This window comes from Monomorium pharaonis, chromosome 2 (assembly GCF_013373865.1).
Source record: "Monomorium pharaonis isolate MP-MQ-018 chromosome 2, ASM1337386v2, whole genome shotgun sequence".
In the NCBI taxonomy this organism is placed as follows: Eukaryota; Metazoa; Arthropoda; class Insecta; order Hymenoptera; family Formicidae; genus Monomorium; species Monomorium pharaonis.
The window spans coordinates 6,686,620-6,714,618 of record NC_050468.1 but is presented as its reverse complement, the minus strand read 5'-3'; the positions used below and the strand labels follow the sequence as shown (position 1 = coordinate 6,714,618).

Sequence of the window (27,999 nt, the reverse complement as noted above, 5' to 3'; positions counted from 1 at the left end):
TATAAATATTTTACATATTTTTTTTCTCGATAAGCATATTTTAGATCTTTCAGGAATTTTCCTGCAAATGTCTAGCAGTGTCATTTCCATAAAAGTTCTATATATAGTGGATGTCAAAGTTATGCGGACTAACAGACGAAATTCTATCGTACAATTTCACATCTTTACAATTATTATTATCAGAACTTTCAGTAAATATACAAAGATGAAATTAAGTATACAAAAATGTTACGTATATCTTATCATCTTTCATTTCATATATCTCCTACGCTTAAATATCTTAATGTTTTAATTATAACACCACCAAAAAATAACAACAAGGGTTTAAAAGCACCATTATTTTTAAATATATCTTTAACAAATATATATGGGAAATGTAATTATACGCTTCTTTTCTAAGTATAAAATTGCTTACAATTAGTAATTACTTACAATTAAAACATTTTGCATTGATAAGTTGCACATATCAATATATGGCATCGCTTAAACATTTACCTAAAAAAGAAATTGGAGTAATCACATATTCGTAGTTGCACATCTCTATCTCATTAGATATTAAATTGACGAGATTGATCATACAGATCGATGTCTCTTCATATTAAGATAAAGGCAATACTTGTCTACCACTTGTATATAATAACAGAAAGAAAATCATTTCTTAATATGCGTAAATTGCATTGCATACTTGTATAAATCACTTGTTGATGCTAAATTAGGATATAGTACACATATCTATGCATAATAAAATTATTAAACCGCTTATATACTTGTAGTGGATATGCAGTGTGATAATATGCATTCATGAAATCTTACAAAATTTGGTGTTTTCATTATTTAAGTTTTCACTTCAATAACTTTTTTTTATATCACATGAAATGTTCAACAATTTTAATAATAAGATTTACAGTCAATTTTTAGATTTCTGTATATTAATGTCAAGTTTTTTTTTTAATTTCTAATATTGAACAGCAAATAATCGAGATTTGGTACTTTTGTGGACACTTTGCTGTGCAACATTGTTAGTAAATCACGCATAAATTGTCAGTTTATAAACGATTATTTAATAATAAAGATGATAATTATGAGAAATGATACATATATGACAAATGAAATGATTCCATAAAATCTACCTCTATATGTGCAATGTCTATAATGTATTTTGAATTTTGGGCCCGTAATTTTTTTTATAACCTTTATCTAATAAAATAATTGTCTACGAAAAAAAAAACTCTTAGGAAAATTATATTTTAAACATTAAAACTATGTTTACATTATCGAATCCTTCCACGAGCCAAAAGTTATCTGGTGTTATAAATTCCGCATAATTGCGTAGTCTATAATTAATTACTTTTGCACGCGATCGCTATAGGTAATGAATAAGTTACGCAGATCCATTCTGATGTATTTTCTTTTTTTGTTCTAGCAAGTCTTTCATATCGCCAAGTGCTTTCTCGATTTGTTTTGCAAATCTGGCGGCATCCTGTAAATATTATCTATGTTATTTTATAGAAATGATTTATTATTTTATTATCAGAAAAAATACAATTATCGTTATAAAATAAACAACTATAAACTATATTTAATATTATATTGAAACATAAGAAAACCCAAATATAGAAATATTTCTAAATAAATGAAAATATTTAAAACAAATATAAAAACAATTCTAATGAACTGAATTATAGTACGCGATTGTAATGAGACCGAAAATTTTAACTATTTTACCGTTTTTGATGAAGATCGTTTACTAGAAACATGGAAAAATAGAAGATCTTCTCCTGCAATTATGTAAGAAACACCATAGCCATCATCGGCTACAGGACCAAATCCACCACCAGCTGAAATACAGTTGGGATACTTCTTCAAATCCAATTTTGATGTTTGGCCATGTGGCGTTTGCGATGTTGACAATCTCCATGGCTCGCTTAGAACTTCCTGTAATAAAAATTTATTGTATTTAATAAGATTACATTTAATCACAATTATTATTTATATATAATAGGGAATAAAACAATTACCTTCAAAAATGGTGAATCTACTTCTAAGTACTTTGATACTACATATAAACAGAACAGATGCCTGTCTATTCCTTTACCACACATGGCATCTTGATAACCTCTTTGATGTCTTCCCACTGCATCCATTAACAACTTGATTTTTTCTGTTACCTAGATTAGAAAAAAAATTAATTAGAAATACACGGAAAAACAATCTTTATACTTAACATTTATTTCGTTTTTATATACCGTTATTGTTTTATCTTCCATAGCTTTAACCCATTTAGAAGATTCAATAGTGCATGGTCTAACTGTTTCTGTTCTACCTTCTCGAAACAACCTCGTCATGGAAGCTTCATAAGTTAAATTAAATTTACCAGCATCACGATAATACGCTAATTGTAATGCCATTTGTATATAAGCGTCTGGTGATATGGAGTGATTTTTCATCAAACCTTTTCCATAAGCATCATGCACATAAACACGTAATTCAATCTCATTTAATATACTGAGCGCTACCTGTGAAATTTAAAATTAATTGTTATATAATTGTGATATTTATTACATGTGCTATATTTATACATAAGACATGATTTATTTTTTATTACTTTATAAGATTGTTCAATAGCTTCAACACATTTGGCATTTAAATCCCATTGCAATCGAATTGGAGTTGGAGGTGCAAATTCTGGATTACCCGCATTATGTCCGTCCTTATATCTGAGAATAATATATAAATTCTCAAATGACAGAGAATTTTAAGCTTTTACATCTTTCATTTATTTTTTAAGTATAAAAAATGTAACCCCAAAATCAAGGTTTTTGGCCTGTTTTGCGGTTTGCAAATTTTTAGTCAAATTGCATATCTTATGATGGCATGTATCGATCCCACTTTTACCAAATTAACAAAAAATTTTTTAATTGAATATAAGAACGATTTCAAAGATATAAGAGGTCCAAGTGTTCGAAAATCAATTGATGCATCAGTCTCATATCTCTTACTGTACTTTTTGTATTTGTCAATTATTTTTGTTAACATCGTATATCCTAAAATTGTTTTTAATCGAAAATGACGAATTCTAAGAAAAAAATTTCAAAATTCAAAATGGCTGACTTAATTATGACAGAAAGTCAATCTGTTTCTATGAATTTTTTATGACAAAATAGATACCTAAATCAACATATCTTTTAGTGTTGATGCTACATCAAATATTAGTCCCCAAAACGCGATGGCCACTCTCAGTTTCCGATAATAACACATGAAAGATGTGTACTCTTATAATATAATAGAGTATTGTGTTATAAGAGTACACATCTTTCACAAAATTAAATAATGATATTAAAATGATAATAAAACAAAAAATATAATATTAATAAAATTAAAATAATTTACAAATGATTATTATTATAATTAGTAATAGATACAAAAAGTACAGGAAGGAACATAAGGCTGATGTACTAATTGATTTCAAACACTTAAACTCATCATATCTCTGAAGTCATTTCTATGCTAAACTTAAATTTTTTTGCTGATCAATGTCTCATCATAAATAAAGTATCATTTGATATACAATTGTATATCATTTGATATACAATTTGGTTAAAAATTTGCGGATCATAAAATAGGCAATTTTTGTGATCGCTCTTTATGAAGAAAATTGTATATTAACATGCATTATTTGAAAAATAAGGACTAAATGTTCACGATGATCATTATTTATCATGCAAATATAAATACATTTATATGTCAAGCAATAACTTTATTTCATGGGATGCTAAATAAACTGTCCTGTTTTAGCGATCAATATGATTATTTCCAATTCACTAATCTTTTAATTGTTTTTACAGAATTAAAAATCCTTTTCCATAATTAAAGTACACAGTATTTACTTTTTTGTATGAAATCGTTATGTACACGTTGTATTATTGTCTGTACTTTAATTGTGGAAAGAAAATTTTAATTTTGTAAACGCAATTAAAAGATTAGTGAATCGGAAATAATCATATTGATCGATAAAATAAGACAATTTTAGCATTTCCTTAAAAGACAGTCTTATTTATAATGTATATTAGTTTTGTTGCTTGATAACTATTAAGCAGATAATTGTATTTTAACATATTAACGAGTATTTGCATGCAAAAATTTATATACAGAAATGCTTGTAGAAGTAGAAAAATCAATTATTATATAATTAAAATAAAATGTATTTATGCAATTGTTAGGAATAAAAATGAGCCAAATTATGGGTTACTAATTTTCCCTACTAAACTACTCTATATAACAACACAACAAAAATTACCCGATTTCAATATCAGCAGCTATAATAAATTCCCATAGAGTTCCGAGCACTGGCGCATCGGCCCTAATAAGCATATCAGAAAGAAACATTAAAGACAAAACGCGAAAGAGAAGTGAGACAAGCATTCATCAGCATAAGTATCCAGTAGAAAAAAGTAACCTCCAGAGGAAACGTAATATTTGAAAGACTGAAACATAAGTATAGCAAGAATCCTACAGAACTTCAAAGATGACTGCTGCGAAGTGCGTTCGAAGACACTAGAGAATTATTAAAAGAAATATTAAAATAAAAACAAAAAACATATATTGCAATCCAAATTATTTTCACAGAATTCCACTTCCTTGACACATAAGAAATAGAGACAGCAATATACAAGTTCTTTCAGAAGCAGAAGAAATAGATGCAAGATAAGTAATATAAGTTATGGATTGTATTTCTTACTGTTGATCCAGGAACTCCGAACATACTATGTACTCCCACAAGTGTGACATGACTGCAGCATCTGCCCTGCTCATTACTTATCATTATATGCAGTGTTTCAATAAATACATAAATTTATATACGATAAGTCTTATTTTATATTAATGAAAATATAGATCTAATTATGTTCGTAATATATTGTGTATAACAAATTTGCGCTTTGTATCATCTTTATTGAATTGAATAGCTGCACAATCTTTCTAAATAATTTTTTATATATGATAAAAAATTTTATATAATATCAATGATTTATTATTATTCATACATAATCCACATAAAGTATATACTCACCAAGAATGTTCTGCGTTGAAGCCAATCTGTGAACAGAAATTATTTTTATGACTCATTGAAATTAATAATAATCTAACTACAATTACATAAAGTTATGATATGCTATAATTATAAACATATAATAAAAAGATACTCACTCTGCCGTTGCTTCCAATGCATAGCGTAAAAGATTTATCGAACCATCGATCATATCCTTTTCCGTGTAATAGGACTCTACCATAATGATCCAATTTTTCTGGATGTTTCTGAAGCACAAAATAATTAGAATAATTATATAATTATTATCGAATGTAACAAATATTTATATTATTTATATTTAAAATATTTTTATTTTATTAAATGACGTACTGGATCGTATTCATAAGGTACATCGTCCAATGCGACCACAAATGCGGCCTTCTCAATAATGTCCAAAGAAGCCTTATTTACACCTTTCGTGAAGAAGTCTTTCCTGGCTTGTGCCCAGGCAGTTCTTTCACCAGCTGTCAAAGCAGCCAATTTCTCCTCTCCTTCTGATGGTGTTGAATTATCATCCAAAATTTGTTGAATTTGACTATAAGACGATATATATTATCGTAATATACATGTATAATAAAGATATATATCAATAAAACAATAACTTACAGTTCTATCTCACAGGCTTGAAGAATTCTATTTCGGTAATAAATTAAAACCTTGAAATATCTGCCCTTATGATACACTACAATATGTTTAGAATCCTGGTAATGCACAATTTTATCACATTCAATTCCTGGAATTCGTGTAGTATTGAATACTCTTTCATACTGCCAAGAACACAATGGTACTATTCCTTGTACTAGAATCTAAAAATATATATAATTTTTTAAACCTTTCGTTCATGTAATTAAACTGATTTATTACAGAATACTAATATGCAGTTTCTTATTTTCTGTTTTCTTTATTTTTAAATTAATATATTCTTTCTCAACAAACAATGAATAAAAACAAAGACGCCTTTACTAAATGTATAAATCTCTCCATTGTTTTAATGTAGTAATAAATAACAATAAGAATGACTGACCGGTTCTAACTCTTGGCGTTCGATGAGACGTCTATATTGTAAGCAGGAATATATTACGGCTGCGGCTCGCGCGGCTTGTACGTTTGTAGGATGCGAGAGAATGGCATCGATTCCATAAAAATTCGAGTTAACCATTAAAGGCGATCTACCGCGTAAATAAACATACTCCTCCCACCAATCAGATACGTAGTTGGTGGTCCACCAAGACTTAAGAATCAGGTAACGTTGCAACTTGACTCCGATGCCGTTCTGAAACTCGTTGGCCAACTTTTCCATGCGAGCGTAATTCTCATCATCGAGCAACGGCCGTACACTCCTCAGATACTATTTAAATGTACAATAATTTTTTTATTACAATGTTAAATAAAAATGCCTAGAAGTGTCGTGAACTAAACTGAAAAGATTTAAATATTAAAAGATTAAAATATTTACTAGACCAGCGAGAATACAGAGTCCAATTTATGAGTACAAGAAGCGAGTATTCATTCATGTCTAATATAAGATCATAAAATACATTATTTGTCTAACCCGCTTCATAGTATCAGGTACTGTCGGTAGCGGCAATCGTGGCAGTGATCCTTGGAAACTGTATAACATGGGCTTATGCCAACCTGAAAACAATTTCACCAGCAACACCCAGACCTGAGTCAACTTTGATGGCCTGCGACCTTTGCCTCTTGACTCGTACATCCATCCTTTGTACATAAGTAACAATTTCAGCGTATATCGAATCATGTATATGACTGCCAACCATAAAAACAGCCCGACTACGAAGGAGCCTGCCAGATGTGCTAGTATCGAGGATCTGTCATGAAAAACAACGGTTATTGAATTATTATTAATCTATATGTGTACAATAAATCGTAAATAATTTATAATTAAGACACAAAATTACATAGACTTACGCAAAAAGATATGGTGAAACTTTTCCAACGAGGTCATACGGAACTTTATAACCAGCAAAGTGTATCGCCGTTACTAAAATTACAGTGATCCATAGACTCTCCAAAGAAGCTGGATAAACGCCGCTTTTCAGATTGTTCTATGTATATGATGCATTAATAATATTTGATATTTGTACTAAAAAGACTGTTTAAATCATCCAGAACATCACGACTTACCTGAAATCGAAAGAATCTTTTTTTCCATGATCGTACACCAGACTGCCAGACCAAGTGGAGTACTTCTCGATCGAAGTTTACGTCCCATCCTTCGTGTGTTATCGAAAAGCTGAATGCTACGGCTGAATGGGCTTCCGCCATTCTGCGTTAGCCTTCCTGTAAGACATACATTTGAAATGAATCAACGCACAATTAATATTCTTCGACTTAATTATAGTCTAGGCTTGCATTGCCATTAAAGAAATAAGAAATGGTGTTCTGAATAATGTTGAAGAAATTAGTAACACAAGACTGTCAGAATGTATGCGAATCTAGAATGCAAATTATATGGAAGTTAAAGTCTAAAAAAATTAGTTTTACAATATTAGTAAATTATAAAACTAGTTTTATATGATAATAGGGCAAAATATCGAAGTTTCTTCAATCTCGAAAAGAGACACATCGAGAAATTGTCGGCTAAACGACAGAGAAAGAGCAACCTCGTTGTGATGAGCTACATGATCGTAGCGGTGATAACGATGCTGAGTGAACGCAGATGCACCAGTTGACCTTACTTAAAAGCCGCAATTGTGGTGCGCACGAGTGCGTGCGTGAATGCATTGCAGAACGTCGCCAAGCTGGTAAATACGAGCCATCATATACAACAAGTTCGGTGTACTTCGATGTGCAAATCACATCGTCCACATTCATAGCAAACTTACATTATAAAGGTCAAATACATATTCGATTTTCAAAAAAATATCCGAGACTGTAGACTCGTACTCGGTCTAAATCCTTGCACAAAACTTTTATCGTTTCTCTTACCGTTTTTTTTTTACTAATAAAACGATTGAATAAATTCGATTCGCAATATTTCTAAATTCTTTGCTTTCGTTTCATTGCAATGTCGAATTACGAACGAAAAATCATGTAAGTTTTTTTTCTTGCAACATATATTGAAATAAATTGGTTTATTCACACTTTAAAATTAACAGTATATGAAAAAGTCAGTTTTTAATAGAAATACTCAATATGTATGCATACATTGCATACATCAGTTATTAAGATCTGTCATTGATTATGTAATAAACAATCTGAAGAACTGAAAGATATTAATATCTGTGAACATTTTGCTATAATTAGTAATAGGTACGTTTATAAGTATCAAATTTGTAAAACGTTAAGAGATAACACCACCTTAACGGGTCTAAATTTTGAGAATTTTTTGTGCAAAAATAAATAGAGTAAACAATAATTCGCTTTTTGCCTTTTATTATATACATTTTAAAATCTATAAAACATTTTTTAAAAATTTTTTAACCCCAATTCTAGTACCTGAGGTAGAATAAACCTTACTGATTTTACAAATTTTAAAATTTAAATTGTCCCAAAAAATTTTTAGACATTATTTTTAGAAGTTTAAAGAATGTTAAAAATTATTTTAGGCCAAAATGTTTAATAATATACAAGTAATAACTATTTAAAGAGACTGGGGTGTATTACAGCTCATGTGTAGAATACCGAATTATTGATAGTGTTTAGGTTTAGGTTAGAGTTAATGGTGCCCTGAAATTTGTAAATATGTCGCTAAAGCTAAAAAGTCGCGCTGTACAAGCGGACAGATAGCAGCCGCAAATTGTATGCTAGAAAAAAAACCTTAATTTGTTAAAAATTACATTAAATTTGCCAGAGAAATACGTAGAAAATTTTCGAAATTTTTATTTTTGTGGAAGTAGTAAAGATTTTTTTATGTTCAATTTTAAAAACAAAAAATTTAGGGGTTTTTTTTCTAGCTTAAAATTTGCAGCTGCTAATCAGTGCGATTTTTCAATTTTGGCGGTATATTTACAAGATTTCTAGGCACCTTTAAAAAAAATTTAAATTTTTTCATAGATTTTAAACTGTACATATAATAAGGCAAACAGCGAATTATTGTTTACTCCATTTATTTTCACACAAAAAATCCTCAAAAATTTAGGCCTGTCAAGGTGGTGTTATGGCATCCTTAATAGTGCTACTTATATTATACAACCACAATTGCAGCTGCTTACAAAAAAAAAAAATTACAAAAAACTTCATTTTTTTCTCATACTAAATTAATATTATTACTGCTTTAGAATTAATTTTCGTCATCAAGTAGGGATATAGCATTGCGAAAGTTGGTAGCCGTTGCGAAGTGAAAGTCCTGAGCGAAAAATTCGTGAAAAATAAATATTAATTCGGGTTACGGAATGTACATATGTATAATGTAAAGCGTTTAAACACAGATTAGAGGATATTACATGAACCGAGGATGTTGAGAGTTGAAGGTCTTCCCTCGTATTACAATTTTGGCTCGTACTCGCGTTACAAGAGCGAACTGTGTGATAGAAAGTCCGTCTGCGTTTCACTCGATTTCCACTCGAGTCATGATGGAAAGGAATATCGGGAGAATGGGAGAGAGGAACGCTTCGATAACAGGCTTCTGATCGATATAAGATGCATAATTAATTTAACGAAACCCGCGCGCCCTCGTGTGTAAGTCGTAAAAATATTAGGAACTATATTATTTAGAAAGAGAAAAGTAATTGACGATAATTTATGAATGTGGACAACCCGTCACGCTTTCAGATTGAAGACTTTTTAGCGAGAGTGCATTACTTGATTCATTTAAGGATCCTTTTCCTTCCGATTTCACCAGGAAAGCCGGTTCACTAGCAATGTAACAAATGTTGGACACGTTGTTCAGCGAAAGTTTCGTAATGCTGTTTCTCAACTTTGTACGATTGTAGAAAAATATTTGAATTAAACTTAAGAATATCTAGGAAATGTCTAAAAATAATGAACGACGTGAGACACGTGAGATGTAAAATGACTAAGAAAAGAACACATAACAGGTATGCATTCGTATAATTTTACACAATGCTGCACAATTTCTGTACATAAATAATAACTTTGTATAAATATTATCCAATCTTTTTCACGTGAAAATATTCTCAAGAAAAATCGATGCGGCGAAATTATCTTTAGTTTAAGGATTATTATTGGCTCCCTTCCCTCCCAATTTACAGGTAGTAATCATACGTTTGCGCCCAGTAACCTTGGACTTTGAACGGCAACTTCAGTCAGAAGAGCCGTCATAAACTTAACGAATAATTGAGCATAATCTTTTGACACATTCAGATTAGGCTGCATTTTATCTCTCGATCGTAAAATTATTTGATAGTAAGGTGTGTTTGTAACGACTCAATGATCTCAATGAAGATATGATAAACAGTCTGCGTCTGTTTCGGTAGGTGTGTGAGTTAACTTGACAATTTTATTGGCCGCCCGTTTTATCGTAATTTTTCAAGATGTAGTAATTTTTTAATTGTGACGATTTTTTGATAAGTCGCCTGATAAGAGAAACAGCATTTCACGTTGGAGAGTTTTTTGCCTCTTTTCATGTACGTTTTTAAAATCAAGTTAAAAATTATGTTCGATAACTGGCACGTCGATACCATCGTGGCAAATAAATTACACCAAGCAAATTTCTTCCACGCCGTAAGTAGGTCGTGTGCCGTGTTTTATTTGTCTGCAATATACGTGTGTCTTGTTGAGTTAAAAAATTAAAAAAAAAGGATGCGTAACAAAGCTATTTATAAAAAAACATCGGAAAACACAAAATCGATTGTAATTCAATGATAATCACTGTTACAATGTTAATGACAAATGCAGTTTATGAAAACAATTATTCATATAATATAATATTTTTGATATAAATTTACAGATAATAAAAAAATTATAAAAACTTGCAATATATCAAAGGCAAAATTGCTTAGTAAAAGAATAAATACGAACAAACACTAATAAACTTCGTGTAATTACAAAATTTTATATAGCATTAATTCAATCCCCTCAATCAGTAGTAAATTAAATAAATAATAAATTAAATTTAAATTGCACAAAGCTTCGCAAAACTAACCGCGGCTATAACTCATCTCTGAGTTTTAAGTTAAGTGTGTATTACACTTATAAAAGAGACTATTGTAAAGAAATATTGCTCATTGGCTACAATAACGACATAACTTAAAAAACAAAGTTTTTTCAGTTTAAATGATTTAACATTATCAAGATGTTATAATATCCCTTTTAAATACAATTTTTGTGTAATAATTTGATCTACTGATGGTCTAAGACCATCATTACATAAACATATCATTAATTCTTCACTTTTTCTTAGTGCATTAAATTTCATTAAAATTATTTTTTGTAGACAATAAAAAAAACAAATTTTGAGTTATATCATTGTTATAGCAAATAAACAATACGTGTCAAAACATAAATTATAAAATAAAATATATATTTAGAGTCAGACACTGAAAACTGTTGTTTTCATCCCAAAGAACATTATATTCTGACAATTAGAATAGTATAGTAATATGCTTTATTATTGCATTATCTCTGTCATTATAATAATACGAAAAACTGAAGATAACAATTAGCGTCTCGACAATGAATACTGTGAAAAGTAGACATACATATACATGTAGACATGGGTCCAAGTTTATCGCGTTATGCGTCAAAGATCTCTATAGAGTCGCGTAAAGTTCTTTCTTTGAAACGCGCAAAGAGAGCATTGGAATGATAACATTAATGGTCAAACCAGAGTCTATAGAAGTTTAATCTCGATGTTGGTTTAAGTCACGTGCAGCAAGTCTCTATTTCTTTTCTAATCGCTCTTTTTCTGTCTCTCTTTTTCACATATACAAATCGTGCATTTACGTAAACAATCACCTCTTTTATAGTATATAACCCCGATAAATAAAAAGAATTTTTTCACATATACAAATCGTGCATTTACGTAAACAATCACCTCTTTTATAGTATATAACCCCGATAAATAAAAAGAATTAGCAATCGGAGACAATCGGGAATTTAAATAAGAACCTTGAAATTTGCTCGATAGGCATTAAAATAATCCAATTGACTTTTCAAATCTACTTTTATCTGTCACGCATATAGATAATATATGACATTCTATATTATATTATGTCACACTTTTGACAAAATAAAAATTCGTTATTAAGAAAAAAATTTTATAAAATAAACATGTAAATCAAAGTATAAATCAATCAGATATACTATAATAATATAATAGTATAATTTGTGATATTCGGTCAACACATAATTTTAAACATCTTAAGATTACAATTTTTACTTGTTCTGATTCCTGAATATTTTTACTATCACTTAAAGATAATTAGATAAAGAAGAAACTGATAACAAGACAGCGAAGATGTAATTGTCAGCGGAAATTAGCTATAATAATTACTACCAAAGCATGTAGCCAAAAATAATTTAATATTATTTTATTTATTCTATATTACATTAGTTCAAAATACGCATATTTCTCAGTTCAAAAAAAAATTAAGATATAAGTTATACAATTTTAATTGTGATTTGTGCAATGTGTGTCAAATTGTTGGATTCATATTAAAAAATTCGATTAACTTTATGGATCCAAAACAATTCCGAGTCTTTAAGGGGATCTTGGAGTGCCTTTGAAATTTGATCAAAGTCGATAATGTAGAGTCATTCATGTACCCCATTAATGAGATTTCATATGTATTTCTTGTATAGATTAGAAATTCTTTTCCAGAATTAAAGTACACATACTAATATCAATCTATGAATTGAATTATATATTGAAAACGAAAAAAATTTTTCTCATATTGCTCTACTCATCGATTTTTTATGTGTACATAACTTAAACTTTCGTTTTTTCATTTTCCAATTTGGGGAATACGAATCTTTTTTTCTAATAGGATTCTAATCTTATTTCTAATTGCACGATATTATTCCTGAGTTTTTTCTAGGGAGCGACGTGATTATTTTATACATATTAACTGTAGATTTTTCGTATAAAGCAAATATTGTCGTTAGGTGACTAATAAATAACAATTTTTTTTATTTATCAGAACAAATTGTACGTCGCTCCCTTCATTTTTGTGCGTACTCTAATCCTGTAAAAGGATTTTCCATTCTGTTATTCCAATTCGAAAATCCAAGTTCCCCCAAAAATGTCGGTATCTGTTACTCCCGGATCTCCTTAATCAGTGATCTAGATCCAATAAAAATTGTGTAAATTAATAGTCTCACAAAAAAGTAATATTAAAACATAGTATTGTTCGTTGACGTCAATTACAATTATGATAAGCTAATATTGACATCTGCCATAAAGTTTCCATTTCTGTTATTGATCTTTATGAGAAAAAATAATTGCTGTCTCATCGTTTCTTATTAACTTACACTTAAAACATTATATACATATTTATATAGTAGTCAATAACTTAGTTGCTTATGTACAACGTTTAGTCAGTAAGTAATCGTCAAAATCTTCATTTATTCTTTTAAGCCAAAATTTATTTATATTTTTATTCGTAGAAATCTGTAATCTGCAAAACTACCCAGATAATACAATTTAAAAAATATAGATATCTTTTAAAAATATAACTAAAAGACATTTTAAAGACATCTTATGCCCCAATTTTGAACACTGTGTTGTCTGAACAGCTGATTATTTTATAGACAAGTAAATTGTACTTTTTCTCAATAAATAAGCAAAATATAAATATATAAGAAATATAATCTACTTGTCTAATCTTAAAGTAATCAATTACTGAAAAGAAATATTAAAATCCTAACAAGCAAATGTTACTTGTAATGCTTTGTTCAACATTTATTATAAACCAATTTGATTTTGATGAGATAATAGTACATTTCTGTGACAAATATCTTATTTTTCTTTTAGATATTATCTTTTTTTAGATCTTATTTTCTTATCTTATTTCTTCTTATCTTATCTTTTTTCTTATCTATCCTATTTTGTATTAATTTATTTGCTATAGAAATACAATTTTATTTCGTCGTATTTAAATAAAAATTTATTTATGTGAAAAAAATTTGTATTTTATATAAATTTTTTAAATATTTTTTTATATTTGTTTACAGGTTATATCACTTTTGTGCTTACTTACTAAGTGTACTATGTACTATGTAAATCGACATTAATATATTCGTTTTCTTGTTAACGTTTATATAAAAAATATTCTACACTTTCTTTATATTTTTATTATATAATTTGATATTTCTAAATATCCTATATAAAAATTAAAAAATATAAAATTTATTTTACTCTCTTTTACTCGCGTACATGGCCCCTTAACCCGGATATAATGAGCACATTGATAAAAGATCCGACCACAATGTGAGAGAATATCTTGTGTGTGAGAAATAACGTCAAGATACTTCCCTATCGGTGTGACTTCTGTCTGGATGATAATGCGTAATATTACTAACGAAGACTTTATCATTTAGATGCGAGACGAGCCCATTTTAAGTTAAGCATCAAACTTATTTAGTCGTGAATATCGCGATAAGAGTAGGAATTTCGTGATATCAATGGTGTCTGGCTAAAAAATTTAATATAATGATTTCATTTAATGATATCTCTTTTTCGATATTTATTTAACAATGTTTAAATTATAACTAAGTTACATGTATGAAACATATATGTACAAAAATCTTGTGTCTGCGCATTGTAGAAATGTTATAAGTCATATCATAACAAATATATTAGTTAATAAGTAAAATACAAATATAACAAAATTACATTCAAAGAGATTATGGGACTCAACACGAACAACACAATAAATATTACTGACCAGTGGCTATGGTATAACATCTAAACAGTATATATAAAGAAATAATTTAAACGGTTATCCCCAAATTCTACACAAAGTATACGAAATCTCATAAATTCCACAACCCCACATCTGGTCCATAACCGCCTTCTTTCCTCTAAATGCAAATCTTAATTTTTTTAAACTGCCAAGTTAATTACAATAATTTATTTTCATATTTATCTTTAATAAGAATATAAAAATATTTTATAAATAAAAATAAACCAAAACTATAAATAAGCTTAAATTGTACAGACTTTATTAAAAATCAATATGCATAACGCAATAAAAAATGTATTTTATGGCTCGTAATATTGTTCTGCGCGTAAAGAAATATTCGAAGAATTAATTCACATATAATATACAAGTATTCTTTATTTATTGGTACATAACTTTGCATTAATTTTATGTAGAAACGCTTATACTTAATTTTTTGTTATACATACCAAACAAAATTACCTTTTTAAAAAAAGATAAAAAAAGGCGCCAAGTGTGTCGTTTCTTTAAAGAAAAAAATTACAAAATTCAAGATAATATTTTTCATTTAAATTCAACCTAAGTAATATTTTCTTTGAAAAAAAAATTAGAAATCCAAAATATATGTAGAAACGCTTATATTTAACTTTCTTATACATATTTGAAAAACCTAAATGTAATATTGTTAAGATGGTATGTAATTCTATGTATCTCCTTATAAATCTAAATACAAATAAATATATTCTTACATTTTGCTACATGTATTGTATTTAAATATGTATGGAATACATATTTAAATACAATACATGTAGCAAAATGTAAGAATATATTTATTTGTATTTAGATTTATAAGGAGTTACTGACGACGTTTTTACCGACAAAATTGTCTTATGTATGTGTGCGATATTGATGTAATAAACATATAATTCTACAAACTATTTCAATGATGCACAAACACATACACAAATTTTCAGATAAAAAAAATTTTTCTCTTATACTAAAGCTCTTTATTTTAAAAATGTAATATTGTAATTCTGATAAAAATGTATGCTTGTTTTATATGTACAAAGTCTAAAACTTATATGTGCAGCAAATATTGTCACGAGTCGACCACAGAAGTGAAAAACAAAACTATAATTTAAAAAATTTTTCCATTTTTCATATAAAATAAATAACTCCATTCTGAGTTATCATCCATTTATTGAATTTAATAATTGAAAAACAGGATTCAATTTAAATTCTACGTAATCAATAAAAAGATTTTTGTGTTCAAAAATAATAGTGTTTAATAATTAAACAAACTTAGCGCTAGCATTTCCTTAATTGTGATCATAATTTTTATATGTATAAAAAATAATTCGTGTTTCGCAAAAAAATTAATTTTTTATATTTTATATTTTAATATGCTATCTCTACAACTGCAATATTTTATGTTGATATATTAGAACACAGTTAAATAAAGTTTATTTGCCATTATAATCAAATTAAATTAAAACATAGATAAGCGTATAATCTAAAAAATCAAACAAAAAAAATTATCTTGCATCTATATTCTACATTTGCTGAATGAGACAAACTGCTTATGAAATGTTTTTTCGTGTGAACCAAGTAATGCTTTTAATGCTATCTAAGAATTGATTAGTTTTTGCACGATAAATACCGATATCATATCTTTTAAGATAACGATAGTTCTTATACTTCGTTACATATACGCGTACCTGAAATGCATTATCTAGTGCAATGTAGCACTAGTGTTTGACATTAATTGCATCGAATATAAATATAGAAACGGCCTTCGAACCAGTCGCGATCAAGACGCGCGTTGAAACACGCGCAACAAAAGATATTTCGTATAGCATCATCTTCCTTATCACACAACGGCAAGCGTAACAATTACCTCACCATTCACGAGTTTACTCCAAATTCATCTTGTCGGTAGCCGCGAGACTGATTACCAGACAAACAAATCGTAAACGTTCGCTTTTATTCACGTATACATACATATATACTTATCTAACTTCGGCGATCTGTTTATCATTGTTCCAATAATTTATAAGTCACTTCAGCATTCAACGTGCAGAAAAAACATTGAATGTGTTGCACAGTTTTCATTGCCTGACAATAATTAGTCATAATGCAAACATAAATGCAAACAATAAAGCGTGTATTTTTTATTTGTTTTATTGCAACGCAGAACTTGCTTTGAAAATTAATTCATTATCGAACTCATGACGCACTTATGTTTTGCGAATGGCAATATTAACTGATAGCAAGATGATTACCAATACAATCTATACGAGCTATACTTTGTGAAGAAATAATGTAATGTTATTTCCGCTGGAACTATTAAGGTCTGCCGTAATTTAATTTAGCAAAACGATCTGCAAGAATTTGCAGAAGCAAAGAGGTTTGCGAAAAATTTTTGTATAGAGCAATTCACCAAATCATATTTAAATTTTGAAGTGACACATAATATTAATTATTAGTATTAGATAACAATTAATTAAATTTAAGCTATGATAATATTCAGGTAGTTGTGAAGAAATCAATTTAAAGTCGTTCTGTAACTGAATTTAATATTTTGCATATTTAATAATAATGCGATTTTAAACGAGGTACACATGGCATAAAACTCAGAATTATTCAACAGTCAAGAAGCAAAAAAATTTAAACAATTTCAATTCTTTTCTTAAGGGGATCCTAGAGTGACAGAGTTACCGACATTTTTTTGTGAACTTGAATCTTTAAATTGGAATAACAAAATGCAAAATCCTTTTACACAATTAAAGTACGTACAAAAATAAAGAGGGCGTACGATTTGTTCTGATAAATTTAAAATTGTTATTTATTAATCACCTAATGACAATATTTGCTTTATACAAAAAATCTACAGTTTATATGTATAAAATGGTCTCGTTGCCCCCGAGAAAAAACTTTCAGGAACAATATCGTGCAATTAGATATAAGATTAGAAGTCTAGAAAAAAAGATTTGCATTCTGCAAATTGGAAAACGAGAAAACGAAAATTTAGGTTATATACACGTAAAAAGTCAATAAGTAGAGTAATATGAGAAAAATTTTTTTCCTTCTCAATATGAAATTCAATTCATAGATTGATATTAATATGTGTACTTTAATTCTGGAAAAGAATTTCTAAATCTATACAAGAAATACATATGAAATCTCATTAATAATGTGCATAAATGACTCTACATTATCGATCTCGATCAAATTTCAAAGGCACTCCAGAATCCCCTTAACTTTTTTAATCTTGTAACTGTAACTTGCGTTTCAAATGACTGATAACTTGCGTTGAACTGATTATGAAATAAAAAAATATTAAAGTGCAGCTACGCGATCATAACATCTCTTCGAAGCTTTCACACAGAAAGAGTAAACATTCCTTGAGAGTCGGTCTTAATTATGTTTATTTTTCTTGTTTAATAATTACGTATGTACAGAAGACAGAACGTTGAATTACTATGTAAGGAATGATTAAAATATGCCACAATTTAAAAGTAATTTTAAAGTGTATTACTATCTTGTAATTAGTGCAGAGCTTCATCAAACCAATTTAGATATTGATAATAAGAAGAAAATCATATTGACGTCGTCATGATGAAACATATCTTCTGATGACACAGCAACGATGGAAATATACATTACGATCGATTATTGCGTATAATGTATAATCAATATAATATCGTGCATTCAATGGCGTTTTTCTGTAAAAACAATGTTTTTACTTTTAAAAATAATTAGACTTTGCATTTAGAACTGTAAAAGGATTGTTTAGTTGCATAACGATCACAAAACCTATACCTATTTTAAAATTAAGTTGCAGTTACGTACTCAAAGTTGGCACTTAAACAATGAAAATGAAATAGATAAAGCTCTGAGACAAAATAAATTAAATTTGCATATCATAAAAAATTGAATATTAAATACATTAAGGCATATTTGACATACTGTCGATATATAAATATTTTTTTGTTCTTTTTTAAATAGTAATTTTGTATTGAATTCATTCACTCATTGAATCCATAAATAAATATCAAAATTTTTCTTTCCACATTCTACTTTACATTGTATTATTTAGCAAGAATTATCATTGATATCATTTTAATAAAATCAGATATTAAATATTAATGCTAAATTTTTTTATATTCGTGGATTTGTAAATAAAAAATTACTAAAAAATAACTAAAATGTACAAATATACCATTACTCGAATTTATATTCGCACATGTATTTAGAAAATTAATACTCCGCAATGTAATATTAAATTACTATCTACAGTAACTAGTATTACAGAATTTGCACATAAATTTTCGGTCTGAATAGCAATTAAATCTAAATGCATTGTACGATACGGCCTTCTGGTTTATTACGGAGGCGGGAAATGGAGATATCTCCACAACAGAAGTATGACGGAGCTACTTTCTACGATAACGCAAGACTCTTTGCACCTATCGCGAAGTATGGTGTTTTTCGCAATAGAATTTCGTTAATAGACATATAATGTACAATCGTGATGAAATCAACCAAGAGAATTAAAAATACAATATCACAATTTCTAACTACAGGTACTTGCTAACAATAGCTCTGGTGTTAAATAAACAACAGACTGCACAATTATATAAATATTATATAAATTGTATTTATTCAAAACAAAAAGCAGAAAAAATAATGAAGACATACGTAAAGTATAAAAAATTGCTTGAAAACACCTCATCAATATACATAGATAGAATATATATAGACAATATATATAGATAGAAAAAATTAGTATCCAATTATCGATATAGTTGCTATGTAATTTGATTAGAAAAATACAAGGAAAGATCGCGCAAGATATTAAATCTATTAATTGTTAAGACATCGACAAGGAGAAAATGAACAATTTTAGAGTAAAATTAATTGTTTGAGGCACCTGTCTAAAGCTGAATTCCATGTTATAACTGGTATTTCAGCACTTTTGCTGTTACATTGGACTTTGACCGTCGTATGGATGTGACGTGTGTGTTAATCATATGTGTATATAGAACTAAGCTCTGTCGTAATTCACTTGAAGAGATATAGTTTAGCGCGAGTATGTAGCTGTGAATAGCAGTACGTATAATTATAAATTATAACAAATCATGTAAAAAGCTTTGATAGAATTTAATCACTCTTATATAATAATATTTTTTATGTCTGCACATATCTCAATTCCTTAAAGAGCTATATCCGTATAGGTCACTAATCATCACCATATAAAATGCTATAATACAAAGAGGTGATTATATTGTAATGTATGTAAACTGCCTTTTGAATAATAAATAAACATATCTGGTCCCTATTGAATAATGATTCATTCAAAAGAACTGACCTGTGACCGTAATGACAATTTTAATATTATTACGACGGTTAATCGCAATATCATCATTTTTAAGACTATAACTTTATTGAGTTATAAATTTTCAGCCTAAATCTTATTTAAATAAGTAATTTAGAACATTTTAATTTAATTTATAATTTGATTTTATTTACTGCATTAATTTACTGGTTAATTTATTAATGATACATTTTGTATAGAAATTTACTTTCTTCGTGCAGAAATTATTATTCTCAATCGTTATTTATTAACACTTTTCTTGTATATTATAAAGAAAATAGTAGCAAAATAGATAGGCACAATTAAATTTGAATATAATTAAAAATATAGCAATTAAATTTTCAGACAATTATACTAAACCAAACCATATCGCTAAAAAGTAAATTAATTTAAAAGGTATTTAAATAAAAATACAATCGTATTGCATTTAAAAATTACCTAAACAAAAATTAACTTTTAATTAGTTATAATGTGAATACTTAAAATAGCACTTTGCATAATTTTTTTACTTAAACTTTTTCTGTAAAATTATAAAATTTCCTACGTTTTAATTAGTGTTTTCTTCACACTTATTACATAGTTCAAATTTACTTTTCTTTTCATGTTATCAATTAAATGTCAATGAATTATTTTATCTTTGATTACTGTTATAACAGGCAAAAAGTAAATAAAGTATATATAAAACTCAATATTACATTTTATATAGATTATTGTATATAGATTAAACAGAAACGTTTCGTAACATTGTACGGAAAATAACTTACTATGTGTAGAGGAAGTAGATTATTTTTGACCGTGGATTTTCATTTGGCATGTTCATCCAGGAAAATAAAATAAAATGAGTTGCATTCAATTAGATAAAAAATTAAGTAATTTAATTTTTTAATGCTAATTCTTTGCTATTAATGCTAATCTAATTGATAACATTGATAAAATAATAATAAACTTTTAAATAAAATTTTAACGGCCAAGGTCTTGAGCATTAAATGGTCAGCATTTTAAATAGCTCAAAATAATCTTAAAATTTAAAGCCATATTTTTAAAGCCCTGAGTATAAATTGCAAATTATAAAGTTCTGTACATTAAAATTAATACGTACAATTCAATAGCAGCAATAAAATCATCGAAAAATCTTCTAATAGTAATGATGGATATTTAAAACAAAATATCATTAATCATACAAATACTAAAAATAAATTTGTGTAACATGGAAGATTTCGTACAACTTTTAATAAACTAATTCTTATCCTACTATTAACGCTTTTACTTGATATATCGATGATTATATATTTCATACAATTTTAAATGTCGTATCTAATTTCACTTACTTGTCGAAAAAATTAGTCTGAAATATCTACATATACCTTTGACATTTAATTATGCGTATCAAAAACGCGAGCAATTCTTACACAACATAAAAAAATGGAATTTGATCATTTGAAAATTATAGAATAACTTCGAGATAAATACAGCATTTCAAAGCAGAAACTTGTATGTAGAATGATTGTAGGATGTCTCATCATTTTCTACACACAAATTATACTATATATATTAATGCCTACTATGTATTTATCGTCATCTTTTATCATGAAAAGGCATTCTCCAAACATGTTGAGATTTAAAGAGAACTTTCGAATGTAACTGCTATCTCATTTAGATTGATAAAAATAAGGACAGATTTACTCCAAACAAAACGTACAAAGTTTTTCTCATAATACTTATATACTTTATTAATTATTAAAAACAATAGTTAATATTTTAAATTTTTGTGTCAAAGCAGAAAGAAAATTTTTAATGCTATCTTTCTCTTTTAAATAACGATTTTCTTTAAATTAAAATGTTTAATTTATAAAAAGTGCCTGATTATTTATCATTGTAATGATACTTTAGTTTGTCATAATACTTAGATAAGGCAAATAAATCATATTATAAAGGAATAATGTACGGAGGTTGATATTTGATTGCCATATGATGTGTCTCGCTTATGACAGCAGTAACAGAGGGGGAACTTATTATGTTGCATTATTATGCATTCCGACATGTTGCAATGATAGCTACTATTGCAGACTAAATATTCGTTTCAACAAGACTCGACATTTTATCAAAATTTTACAGATACTTTTCTAAATATTTAAAACAATATATGTACTTATACATTAGACATTATATTTATACATATTTCTGTAAGTCATTGTAAAACATTATAAACACAACAGTATACAATTTTGCATTTAATAAAGATTAAAATTATACAACTAATAGGTCAACATATAATATTAGAGAAAAATCACAAAAAAACTATAACCTATCACCTTTGTTTTTAAATAACATTTCTTAAACAAAGGCTAAAAATAAAGCTTTGAGAACATCACTCTAAATTAAATAATTACAAAATGTAAAATATAATTCATGCTTTATATAAAAGTTGTAAATACGTACTTTAATTACATTTTTTTATTAAATGTATTTATGTATTTATTTCAACTTTCTAAAGTTTCATGATTTTTGCTAAATTACTTTTTACTTCTCTGTTTACGTAAATGTAATCTTACTATAATTTTTTTTAATAAATACGTAATTACGTCACTTCTGTCTTCCTTTTCTTTACTGCACGAGCTGTCTAATCGCAAAAGTGCAATCGCTTTTTACGTGCATATGCGAAACATATACACATACATGTCATTGGTCACGTTCTAGTAAGAAAATGTTTACTTTGAAAGGCAGACTTTGACACAGAAAAAAAATAACGGTACTAGATGATGCCAAATATTACCATTCAGTCTAATGTAAGATGTTAAAAGAAAAATGCCGGAATTGGCAATCTTATATTACAAAGAGCCAAGCCATTACTAGTAATAATTGTTTATCATATACGTATGTGAACGTATAATATAATGTATAAAAACTCTTTATTAAGCTAAACTATCTTTCCCTCTGTATAGTACTTTCTATCCCTTCCAAGAATCCTTCCTTCAAGGACTCGGAGAAAATATCATCTTTCATACGCATACGAATTTTACGTTATGTAGATATAATTTTAACGTGTCATTTTACCATAAACGTTTCAATTTGACAATATAAACATATCCGTTTGTATATAGCGACAACATTTTCCCTTCATATTTGCTGTTCTTTATAAGGATATTCTACTCAGAGAAAATATAATCTCTCATAGTATACCGCGTGCTATAAAATGTTGACATATATTAATTTCGCAATGATGATCGTAAATTAGCGTAAACATATTTCGTTTTTGTGAAGCGGATATGACCAGACATTTACATTTACATTTCAAATGCGTAACCAAAGCACGCATTACATAATAATAAAATGTAAATTTTGTTTACGATGACTATTACTGCTCATTAAAAAAGAAAATGACACGAGCTTTATAAAGTTTAAATACAAATCTAGTGTGTTTGATGTAATTGTTCAAATTTTTCAAAATATTGCGTTTCAATAAAATAACAGCTAGTCAAAGTGAATATAACGGTTGGTGTTTCACTGTATTTATTCGTTTCTTATGCTGCTCTTATGAAACGAAGCATTGTAAAAAATTTCTCTGTCAAACATTAGTTTTTAATGTTTACAAAAAGTGTAAAATTATAATACACACACCGATCGGTCGTGCTAACTTTAAGATATAGCAATCATGCGTTTTTGAAAACGTGATTTAGAAAAACTAAAATAGCGACGCTATTTTATATCATTTTCTAATAAAATTTATGTAAATTCCGAGTAAAGAACAGCATGATTTTTACCATGGACTATAAACGGCACTGATCATATTCTACACAAAATAATTGTACACGATCAGAATATTCTACACAAATATATTGTACACAAAAAAATTATACGTGGAAAAACTGTGCACAAGAATGCTTGAATTATCCTTAAATTAAAAATTGCACACGGATATATTGTGCGTAGAAAAACTGTCTGCTATACAGTTTTACTACGCGTATAATTGGTACGCGTACAATTATTTTGTGTAGAATAATGATCAGTGCCGTTTAAACGCAATTCCTTTATCTCTTTTCAAAAAACTCGCGAAGTCAAAAACTTATTTCAACCTGTCTAGATGTATATATAAATATAAACAAAACATAAATTGGCGGTTAATTCATATTTATGACTATAATATCAGAGTTTATGAAAGTTCATTAAATTCGGCTCGTCAGCCAAAGTTTTAGTAAAATTACTTTTTTTAGAAGATTATTAATTTTTAGTTTAAAATTTTGAAATTCTAGTTTGGTTTACTATTAGTTTATTATTTCAAAAACCAGTAATGCTAATCTTTAGTTAGTTAGCAGTACTTGTGCGTCATCCGTTGATAAACAATCATATGCACGTTTTGCGATAAGAGCGCTGATATTTGTATATGCATAATTTTATAGCTTATCTTTTCTACGTTTAATTTACACGCACTATAAAAACGTCCCTGTGGTTAAAACAGAAGTAGGCTAAGATACATAAAATGCGCCTTTCTTTTCGAGAAACGATGACCAAGTGTCTACAGAGAAACGTTTTTCTTTTTTTTTTAATTATTTATTGCAGTTCGACGTTTTAAATCGTGCCTTTTTTCCATGTTGGTCCAATTCACGCGAACCCGATTCGATCTGTCGCGAGCAACAGTATATATGTATACCTCGTAAATTGTGCAAACGTCAAGGTAGGAAAACGACGCACACGTGACGCGTGGAGTCGTGGAGTTTGACGATAAAACTCAAGCTTATTTAAATCGCCACGTCTCCCGTGAGGCCTCGTATTTCCTCGGATTCGGCTCGACAGCTGACATTTTCTGCGATGTGAACACGATGTGGCAATTCGAGCTGGCGATCGAAGAGTCGCGGGAATCAAAGGCCCAACAAATCTGCTCTCTTTAAAATGCACTTTCTACACATTCTTTTCCCGTCATCTTCCTCCTACTCCCCTCCTTTTCGCTCTCTCTCTCTCTTTCTCTCTCTCTCTCTCTCTCTCTCTCTCTCTCTCTCTTTCTCTCTCTCTCTCTATCTATCTATCTATCTATCTATCTCTCAGCCTACACCTGTGCCGTATCTCGCGTAACTTGTGCGCAGGGAAAAAAGCATAAGAACAGGTCTAACGAAGCGATGGTATGTCGCTCGGACACTCTCAGCAGGCACCGTTAATGTGTTTGCCAAACCGACGAGGAGAATGGAAATTCTGCGCGAAACACGCAAAATTTCGTACGACTCCGTTACGGGCTTGCACAAAGGAATTCCAGATTTAAAAATCGCCTTCGCACGATTGCTTTGTGCACCTAGATTACAAGAAAAAAGCATTCGAATATCCGGGATGAAGATGAAAAGAGATGAAAAAAAAACGTAATTTTAAAAAGTTGGACACGTCTGCGAAGTTCCTCGCAAAAAACGCTTGGTTTACGGATATATTTAACGGGATTATTTATTTATTAAAAAGAGTGCGCGTGAAAGGCAATATATTAAGAGAGAGAATAAGAGGAGAAAATCAAGTTTTAAAAAGAGATATAGAATGTACATATAAATATGAATTTAAAAATTGAAAACAAGAACTAAGGATATAATATCGTGGCTTGACAAACACGGAGATTTTTTTTCTCAGAGAAAAGCTTAAAAAATTTTCCGAAGATTATCTCTCCATCGGCGGTGGATTATTTTTCTATCAATTAGCCGTTGACGTAACGTACGTATTGGCGCAGCACATTTCTGCTGATTGTTATTATTATTGCCGTTACGTCGCGGAGGAGTGTAGCGTAGAACTACGCGGCGGGAATGTCACGAGTCTCACATCCAGACGCGTATCCTGCGCGCTGTCACCGCGTGAGGTACGTACGCACGTACTTACGTACATCACCGTCACGTTTCTCAGACGAGAAAGCGTGAAACTCTCCTCCCGTTTCAAACATGGACGGAGAGTAACGACTGCAAGGTCGATCCCCCGAGCCGAGTCCATTTAACTTTGTTTCGCCCGAGGGAGAGAGGAGCCGAAGAAGGGGAGAGGGGGAAAGAGAATGGGGAAAAAGAGGACAAACCGAATCGAAAACGTTACGAACTGTCCGGCGAAGGACACGAAAACATGTCGGTAAACGAAGAAGCTAATGTTTCTTGCAGATGATTGGTCGGGACGTGAAGGCGTGCGGCCGCGCCTCCGGACTAAATGTAAGCCACGCTATCTCTCTTTCTCTCTCTCTCTCTCTCTCTCTCTCTCTCTCACTCTCTCTCTTGCTTTCTCTCTCCTCTTTCCCTCTCTGATCTCTTTCTCTCTTACGGGCTCTAATAATAGAACCAAGTCTCGTTACGTGGATGCTGATGCGTAATACTCACCGGTGGAGAGTGTACGCGCGCGCTGTTTCCGAGCTGTGTTCTATGTGGAGACGTTTCGGTTAAGGTGCCACGAGGTTTTGCCTGCGATGATGCTCGACGCGACCAGGGGAGGGCGGTCGGTCTTGGTTGAAACGCACTTCCTGTTTACGTTACTGTGAATTCGAATCGTTTCGTCACGCACTGTGCAGCCCGACGAGGACGCGACCAAACGTCTCGGAGCACTGCAGTGGACTGACTGAGGAGCGCACGGAGCGGGACGACGGCGCTAAGCAGCGATGCCAATTCAGTTGTTCACGTTCACGACACCTAGCAAGTCGGCATCGGCAGCAAGGCTGTCCGCACTTGCGTGTCCCGCTTGCACAAACACACACACAGCACACAGGCCCCCGTAGAGGGGAGCCCCACTCTTCTCGACCTGCGTGGAGCGGTGGGAGCATCTGCTGTTTTCTTCCGTTTCGGGGCTCCGTCTCCTTTTCACTCGAGTTATCTTCTACCTCGAACTCGGAGAGAAACCCGAAAGCAGTTATCGCGGCCTTTTCCGTAGGACCGATATATTCGACTAGCATCAGCGCCAAACATGGATGTAAACTACGTGGTCTAATCCACCTATCACTGTCGATAAAGAAATTTTTTAATTGGTATATGTCCGTACTACATAACAGCGAACGGGATGATATATTTATTATTTATCTTCCCGCCAGCACTTATAATAAAAAATCATTAATTCTACTACCAATATTTCGTGTGCATAGCACAGAACGCAATTAAAATTGCTTTTATACGTGCAATATTTTTTTTTTTGTCCAAACGTGGATGTAGCACAGCACGCACCAAGATTTTTTTTATTAACAATAGGAATAGATAAAACTATGTAATTGTATATTCACGTTTGGCGCTGATGCTAGGTTCGGTCCCCACGAAGAAGGCCGTGGCTGCGTTTTAACAGAGAATGAAGCGGTGGAACTGTTATACAATTTTTTTATATGATTAGTTTATTTATACATTTAGATCCAACAGAAACTAAGGACAATCGTGTTGGAATATTTTACCAGAGAGGAACCTGAGAGCAGTCATCGCGTCGTTTTAAGGTTTTTCATCCATCAGCGCCTCTATGTGCACAAAATGTGCACATTGAACTACGTAGTCAAATATCTATAAATCCCGTAGGTAATGTGCATGACTTTTTGGGTCTCTTCTATGCTATGTCCACGTTTATTTGGTTCTGTTTCATGCTATACCCGTAAATTTTACAATTATATGCATTCATATTTTAAATTTGTTTTATGCAAATGTGCATAATCGTGTTCTATAAATGTGCAATATCACATATACATGATATAAATTCAAATATAATTGATTTGATAAAAATTCACTCACCGATTGCTGTCGCTGCTCCTGCTGTTGATGCTG

The 27,999-nt window shown here is 29.9% G+C and overlaps 2 protein-coding genes across 4 annotated transcripts; both read right to left on the bottom strand.

Moving 5' to 3' along the window:
• Window positions 1-17: 17 nt before the first annotated feature.
• LOC105841151 (carnitine O-palmitoyltransferase 1, muscle isoform) lies at window positions 18-27,062 on the bottom strand. 3 transcript variants are annotated; one of them, XM_012688289.3, is made up of 16 exons: window positions 26,590-27,062; window positions 7,232-7,387; window positions 7,016-7,152; window positions 6,639-6,915; window positions 6,111-6,434; window positions 5,693-5,892; window positions 5,417-5,621; window positions 5,206-5,313; window positions 5,069-5,094; window positions 4,739-4,804; window positions 4,298-4,360; window positions 2,606-2,717; window positions 2,247-2,516; window positions 2,019-2,168; window positions 1,726-1,935; window positions 18-1,480 (listed from the first exon to the last, which is right to left on the bottom strand). In XM_012688289.3, the coding sequence occupies exons 2-16, from the start codon at window positions 7,370-7,372 to the stop codon at window positions 1,382-1,384; spliced, it is 2,388 nt and encodes a 795-aa protein (XP_012543743.2). In that variant the 5' UTR covers window positions 7,373-7,387; window positions 26,590-27,062; the 3' UTR covers window positions 18-1,381. The 3 variants fall into 3 exon arrangements, with proteins under 3 accessions (XP_012543743.2, XP_012543744.2, XP_012543745.2); XM_012688290.3 differs by lacking the exon at window positions 4,298-4,360; XM_012688291.3 differs by lacking the exon at window positions 4,739-4,804.
• LOC105841152 lies at window positions 26,729-27,999 on the bottom strand. Its single transcript, XM_012688292.3, has 2 exons — window positions 27,967-27,999; window positions 26,729-27,201 (listed from the first exon to the last, which is right to left on the bottom strand). Exon 2 carries the CDS (start codon window positions 27,153-27,155, stop codon window positions 26,763-26,765), a length of 393 nt encoding a protein of 130 aa, XP_012543746.1. The 5' UTR covers window positions 27,156-27,201; window positions 27,967-27,999; the 3' UTR covers window positions 26,729-26,762.